At 45.0% G+C, this 7828-nt stretch overlaps 1 protein-coding gene across 1 annotated transcript in view; it reads left to right on the top strand.

Moving 5' to 3' along the window:
- tmem179ba (transmembrane protein 179Ba) overlaps positions 1-7828 on the top strand; it is an 18376-nt gene that overhangs the window by 4974 nt on the left and 5574 nt on the right. Inside the window, exon 2 of the mRNA XM_024008272.3 lies at positions 7070-7266. Within this exon, the coding sequence (XP_023864040.1) occupies positions 7070-7266 (197 nt within the window). The remainder of the gene's footprint in view (positions 1-7069; positions 7267-7828) is intronic.

Below are 7828 nucleotides of genomic sequence, written 5' to 3'. Positions count from 1 at the left end.
TAAAATAATAAAAGTAATATTTTTTTAAACTTTCAGACAAAGTAGGCGCCCATGTCTGAGCTAATATCTAGTATGACAGTCTTTATAGACATGAGGTGAATGTCCAGTCTCCTATTGACTGAGGCGACTGTCAGTCCCTATTGACAGGTGAATGTTCAGTCCCCTATTGAGCTGACAGGTGAATGTTCAGTCTCCTATTGACTGGGGTGACTGTTTCAGTCCCTATTGGCTGAGGTGAATGTTCACGTCGCCCTATTGCTGAGGTGATGTTCAGTTCTATTGACTGAGGTGAATGTCATTGTCTCCTATTGACTGAGGTTGAATGGTTCAGTCTCCTATTTGACTGAGGTGAATGTTCAGTCTCCCTATTGACTGAGGTGAATGTTCAGTCTCCTATACTGAGTGAATGTGTCACTGGGGTGATGTTCGTCTCCTTTCGACTGGGGTGAATGTTCAGTCCCCTATTGAACTGAGGTGAATGTTCAGTCCCCTATTGACTGAGGTGAATGTTCAGTCTCCTTATTGACTGAGGTGAATGTTCATTCGCCTATATGGACTGAGGTGAATGTTCAGTCCCTATCTGACTGGGTGAATGTTCAGTCTCCTATTGACTGGGGTGAATGTTCAGTCCCCTCTTGACTGAGGTGAATGTCAGTCCCCTATTGACTGGAGGTGAATGTTCAGTCTCCTATTGACTGGGGTGAATGTTCAGTCCCTATTGGACTGGAGGTGAATGTTCGTCCCTATTGACTGAGGTGAATGTTCAGTCCCTATTGACTGAGGTGAATGTTTTCAGTCCCCTATTGACTGGAGGTGAATGTTCAGTCCTCTATTGAACTGGGGTGAATGTTCAGTCCCTATTGGACTGAAGGGTGAATGTTACAGTCTCCTACTGACTGGGGTGAGATGTTCAGTCCCCTATTTGACTGAGGTGAATGGTCAGTCCCCTAATTGACTGAGGTGAATGTTTCAGTCCCGCCTATTGACTGAGGTGAATGTTGCAGGTCTCCTATTGACTGAGGTGAATGTTCAGTCCTCCTGTTGACTGGGGTGAAGTGTTCAGTCCCTATTGACTGAGGTGAATGTTCAGTCTCCCTGTTGACTGGAGGTGAATGTTTCAGTCCCCTATTGACTGGGGTGATGTTAGTCTCCTATTGACTGAGGTGAATGTTTCAGTCCCTATTTTTGACTGAGGTGAATGTTCAGTCTCTATTACTTGACTTGGGGTGAATTGTTCAGTCCCTGTTGACTGGGTGAATGTTCAGTCCTCCTATTGAACTGAGGTGAATGTTCAGTCTCCTATTGACCTGAGGTGAATGTCCAGTCTCCTATTGACTGAGGTGAATGTTCAGTCCCTATTGACATGAGGTATGAATGTTCAGTCTCCTATTGACTCTGGGGTGCATGTTCAGTCTCGTATTGACTGCTGGGTGAATGTTCAGTCTCCTATTGACTGGGTGAATGTTCAGTCTCCTATTGCTGAGGTGAAATGTTCAGTCCTCCTATTGACTCTGGAGGTGAATGTTCAGTCTCCTGTTGCTCTGGGTGAATGTTCCAGTCTCCTATTGACTGGGGTGAATGTTAGTCTCTCTTTGACTGAGGTGAATGTTCAGTCTCCTTTGACTGGGGTGTGTTCAGTCTCCTATTGACTGAGGTGAAATGTTCAGTCTTCCTATTGTGAGTGAATGTTCAGTCTCCTGTTGACTGGGATGAATGTTCAGTCCCTATTGACTGAGGTGAATGTTAGGCCCCATTGAGTCTGATATTGTCCCTATTGACTGAGGTGAAATGTTCAGTCCTCCTATTGACTGGGGATGAATGATTCAGTCTCCCTATTGGCTCTCTGCTGGAGGTGAATGTTCAGTCCTCAGTCCCCTTTGTTGAGCGTGACAATGGTGAGTGAATGTTGCAGTCTCCCTATTTGACTGAGGTGAAATGTTCAGTCTCCTATTGGACTCGAGGTGAATGTTCAGTCCCTATTGGCTGAGGGTGAATGTTCAGTCCCTATTGGCTGAGGTGATGTTCAGTCTCCTATTGGCTGAGAGTGAGATGTTCCAGTCCATTGGCTCTGGGTGAATGTTGTGAATGTTCGTCCATGGTTGGAATGTCATCCTATTCTTGTGAAGTTGTTTTGCCGGGGTGATGTCAGTCCCAATTGGCTCTGGGAGTCAGTCCCTATTGTTGGTATCAGTTTCGGTCTGGAGATGTCAGCTCCTATGGTGATGCAGTCTATTGGCAATTCAAGTCCCATGACTGTGATGTGCTACACAAAAAGTTTGTGAGCAAAATTGTTGATGGCTTCTAAGTGTTTAAACTAATTAAAATTCACTAATTAAGCTTGTTCATACTTGGTTTATGCTGAATTGATGCCCCTGATCAGACAGAGCGGACAGAGAGCGAGAGCGAACAGACAGACAGCGACAGTAGATAGACGAGAGCGGACCGAGACGACGACAGCAGAGACGGAGACGGGAAACACGACAGAAGACAGACGGACAGAGAGAGCACGGAGACGGCGAAAATCACAGACAGACCAGTAGACAAGAGAGTTCTTCTGAAGACCATTATGAACGAGGTCCATGTGCTACTTCTGTGGATTTTTCAGTCCATTTTAAAAACTAACAATGATTTGTGATCTCTTTCCCTCTCCTACTCCTCCCCCTCTCCCTACCCTCTCGCGGGAGCTAAGGGGTCTCTGTTCTAGATGGGACAGTATTAAATCACAATCGTCATCAGACCCATATTGGTTCCATGACCTCCAGCTCTCCCTCGCTCTGTTCTACTTGTCTCTGGCTATCTCTAGTGTGTGTAGCAGTGTTCTGTTTTCTCCTATATCACTGTATAACTGGATATATACAATGTGCTGTGATGAGGGTTAACAGGTGAGTGTTCTCTATTAATATCACTGTACAATGTCTATCTATATACAAGTGCATTCCGAAAGTATTCAGACCCCTGTGACTTTTTCCCTATTTTGGTTAGGTTTACAGCCTTATTCTAAAAATTGATTAACATTGTCCCCCCCCCCACCCCAAATCTACAGCACAGTACCCCTAATGACATGCACATACCCCATAATGACATCCAATACCACCTAAGACATCACAATACCCATAGGACATCACAATACCCCAAATTGACACTAAAACAGAGATTTGAGAAATGTTTGTTAATAATAGAAAAAAACTGAAATATCAAGATTTACATAAGTATCAGACCTTTATTTTCTGTACTTTGTTAAGCACCTTTGGGCAGTGATTACAGCCTGAGTCTTCTTGGGTACTGAATGCTGACATAGCTTGGCACCCTGTATTTGGATAGTTTCTCCCATTCTTCTTGCAGATCCTCTGAAGCTTCTTGTCATGTTGGATGGGAACGTTGCTGCACAGCTAATTTTCAGTCTCTCCGAGATGTTCAAGATTGGGTTTCAAGTCCGGGCTTCTGAACTGGGCACACCAAGGACTTCAGAGACTTGTCCAGAAGCCACTCGCGTTGGTCTTGGCTGTGTGCTTAGAGGTCGTTGTCCTGTTGGAGGTGAACCTTTCGTCCCAGTCTGAGGTCCTGAGCGTTCTGGAGCAGGTTTCATCAAGGATCTCGCTTGGTCATTCAGGCCATAAGGTTTCAATCTTGGTTTCAATCAGACCAGAGAATCTTGTTTTCTCATGGTCTGAAGAGTCTTTGGTGTGTCTTTTGAAAAACTCCAAAGCAGGCTTTCATTTGCCTTTTAGTAGGGAGTGGATTCCATCCTGGCCACTGTAACATAAACCAGGCCTGATTGGGTGGATGCTGGCAGAGATGGTTGTCCTTCTGGAAGGTTCTCCCCATCTCCACAGAGGATCTGGAAGGCTCTGTCAGAGTGACCATCAGGTTTCTTGGTCACTTCCCTGACAAGGCCTCCCCCCCGACTGCTCAGTTTGGCAGGCTAGCTCTAGGAAGAGTCTTGGTGGGTCCAAAATTTCTTCCATTTAAGAAATGGAGGCATGTGTTCTTGGGGACTTCAATGCTGCTAGATCTGTGCCCTCACACAATCCTGCCGTCTAAGCTCTACGGACAATTCGACTTTGAACTTCATGGTTGGTTTTTGCTCTGACATGACTGTCAACTGTGGGACTTGTAATTGACAGGTGTGTCTTTCCAAATCCTGTCCAATCAATTGAATTTACCACAGGTGACACTCCAATCAAGTTGTAGAACATCTCAAGGATGATCAATGGAAAACAGGATGCACCTGGAAGCTTCAATTTAGATGTCTCATAAAGCAAGGGTTGAAATTTGATGTCAGATAAGGTTATCTGTTTTTTTATTTCATAAATTGCAAAGATTCTAAAACCTGTTTCGCTTAGTCATTATGGGCTATTGTGGTGTAGCATTGCTGAGTATTTTTTATATCCATTTTGGAATAAGGCTGTAACGTTAAAAAATGGTGGAAAAAGTCAAGGGGTCTTGAATAATTCCGAATCACTGAACATGCTGCCTGTGACAAAATTGACAATTTTGTTCATGTTTAAATGCCAATTTTTCTAACTTATCTTTTTTCCATTAAAATAATTTTAAAAATCTAAATTCCAGTCAATTCACAATGCAGAATATGGTCCTATTACTATACCGGCTAGGGTCGGCAAGTGACGTTATCTCTAACCTCAGTCAGAATACCCTTGAAAGCGTCTCTAGCTACGGTCATGTTTGTTTTCTGGAAGGAGAGCAGAAGCAAGAACTACAGCTACAGGGAAGAAACGTCTCGGCTTTAGAAGTGCCCGTTCAGTGGCGCTTTTGAAAGCTACAGCATCACTAAGCAACCAAAACTGTGCAAATCAAATACTCTGGAACGGGGGAGACTGAGATTAGTTGTCGTTACTTCCCGAGAAACACAAACTCACCGCGTCTTTCATAGCGAGCGAACGGAGATAAGAGGGGCACAGTATAGGCGGGTCGGCACCAGTCTGACAGTCAGAACGCGCGGCTAGGCCTACTTCTGTGTCTCCTTAACGGAATGCGTATTTCGCATTGAATTAAACTAGGATTATTCTACCACTCAACCAGAGAAAAGCTGAACAACACATCATTAGCAAAGAGAAAGCTGCAGCTGTGATTTTAATATATGTTACTGGAATACTTCAGGTCTGTTATCTTCTTCCCAAGTCAGCTGAACTTGTGATACATTTGTAATGGGTCTCCGTGTCGCAGCTATGAAGGAAGTTAGAGGTCGTTTTGCGAGACAATGCTAATCTAGTGTTAAGCGCGCAAATGACTGGAAGTCTTGGGTATCTGCTAGCATTCATTTCATTAACAAGGTTCTTTTTCATGTTAAGAGTTTCAAATTCGCTAGTCAGAAAAGTCCTTAGGCCCTCTCCCACTAGAATGAACATATGCATAATTCTAGTGGCTTCTCTATCTGATAGGCTAGGTGCCTGTCGTACACAAAGCCAGCCGCTGTCCGCCTCTCGGTAGCCTGTTTTTAAATAGGAGTGGCTGTCAGCAGAGCCGTGTCCCGTCGTACCGTTTTTAGGCTAGGCCTAAAAAGCCAGCGATGTCGCTCTCGGTACCTGTGTTATAGGCTAGGGTGCCTTCAGTCACAAAGCCACGCGATGTCCCGCCTCTTCGCGGTACCTGTTTTAATAGCTAGGTGCCTGTCAGTTCAAAAGCGCAGCGATGTTCCCGCCGCTCTCCTGTTTAATAGCTAGTGTTATCCAAAGCCATGTCGCCTCTGCTGTGTTATTGGAACAGATTGGTAAGTCATTAGAATGTACCAGAGGCACTAAAATAGAGCTCCGTCTGCAAATTTCTTTTCGCATTCTGTGGATTTCCCCGATTTGGCTGGCTACTCCATGTACTTTTTGGTAGATGATAACATTTTTAAACCATTAATTATGTGCATTGGTGCAACTTTCGCAATGTCTGTCTAACCTTATGAGTGTGTGTGTGTGTGTGTCCGTCATTCGTGTGTGTGTTTTTCTGTATGGTGGTGGTGTGCGTGTGTGTGGTGTTCTGTATGGTGGGTGTGTGTGTGTGTGGTGTGCTGTGTGTGTGGTGTGTGTGTGTGTGTGTGTGTGTGGGTGTGTGTGTGTGTGTGTGTGGTGTGTGTGTGTTTCTGTATGGTGTGTGTGTGTGTGTGTGTGTTGTTCTCTGTAATTGGTGTGTGGTGGCTGGTGTGTTTCTGTATGGTGCTGTGTGTTGTGTGTTTCTGTTGGTGTGGTTGTGTGTTGTGTTTGTATGGTGTGTGTCGTGTTTCTGTATGGTGTGGTGTGTGGTTGTGTGTTTCTGTATGGTGTGTGGTGTGTGTGTTTCTTGTATGGGGGGGTGTGTGTGTGGTGTGTCGTGTGTGTGTGTTGTGTTTCTGTATGGTGGTTGTGTGTGTGTGTGTGGTGTGTGTGTGTTTCTGTATGGGTGTGTGTGTGTGTGTGTGTGTGTGTGTGTGTGTGGTGTGTGTGTGTGTGTGTGTGTGTATGGTGTGTGTGTGTGTGGTTTCCATATAACCCGGGGAAGGGAGGACGCAGCAGGACGGAACCGGGGCGAAAAGGAGTTAACCACCGACAAGGGGGAAGGAGAGCGTCTATGGCTGAACGTGACCCTGGTGGTGTGGTGGAGTTTTCTCCTGAGGTGAATGTTCAGTCTCCTATTGGCTGAGGTGAATGTTCAGTCCCCAATTGGCTCTGGGTGAATGGTGCTACAGCAACAAAGGTGATAATGGCTGGAGTCAATGTTGCTTGTTATTGCTGTTCCTCACAGCACGTTAAAGGTTTTAAACTAATGTATAAATTCACTAATTAAGCTTTGTCATACTCTGGTTTAGCTGAATTGATGCCCCTGAGAGACAGACGGACAGAGACAGACGGACAGAGACAGACGGACAGAGAGAGACGGACAGAGAGAGACGGACAGACAGACGGACAGAGAGAGACAGAGACGGCGAAACACAGACAGACAGAGACAGAGAGTTCTTTGAACCACTATGACGGGTCATGTTGTCAATTCTGTGGATTTTCAGTCAATTTTAAACTAACAATGATTGGTGATCTCTTTCCCTCTCTACCCCTCCTCGCCCCCTCTCTACCCCTCCGTCTCTGTCCAGGGGAGTTTCAGGGGTCTCTGTATCCTGTATGGGACAGTAAATCACAACTCGTCATCAGACTCCATATTGGTCCAGACCTCCAGCTCTCCCTCGCTCTGTTACTTTGTCTCTGCTATCTCAGTGTGTGTAGCCGTGTTCTGTTTCTCCATATCACTGTACTGGATATATACATGCTGCCTGGATGGAGGGGTTAACAGGTGAGTGTTTCTCTATATATACCACTGTACATGTCTATCTATATACAGTGCATTCAAAGTATTCAGACCCCTTGACTTTTTCCCTATTTTGTTAGGTTACAGCCTTATTCTAAAATGTATTAAATTGTCCCCCCTCCCCATCAATCTACACACAGTACCCCATAATGACATCACAGTACCCCATAATGACATCACAATACCTCATAATGACATCACAATACCCCATAATGACAAAGCTAAAACAGGATTTTTGAAATGTTTGTTAATATAAAAAAAACGGAAATATCAGATTTACATAAGTATTCAGACCCTTTACTCAGTACTTTGTTGAAGCACCTTTGGCAGTGATTACAGCCTTGAGTCTTCTTGGGTATGATGCTACAAGCTTGGCACACCTGTATTTGGATAGTTTCTCCCATTCTTCTCTGCAGATCCTCTCAAGCTCTGTCAGGTTGGATGGGAGCGTTGCTGCACAGCTATTTTCAGGTCTCTCCAGAGATGTTCGATTGGGTTCAAGTCCGGGCTCTGGCTGGGCCACTCAAGGACATTCAGAGACTTGTCC

The sequence above is a fragment of the Salvelinus sp. IW2-2015 genome, linkage group LG2, assembly GCF_002910315.2.
Source record: "Salvelinus sp. IW2-2015 linkage group LG2, ASM291031v2, whole genome shotgun sequence".
Lineage (NCBI taxonomy): Eukaryota > Metazoa > Chordata > Actinopteri > Salmoniformes > Salmonidae > Salvelinus > Salvelinus sp. IW2-2015.
This window is presented reverse-complemented; position numbering and strand designations above follow the sequence as displayed.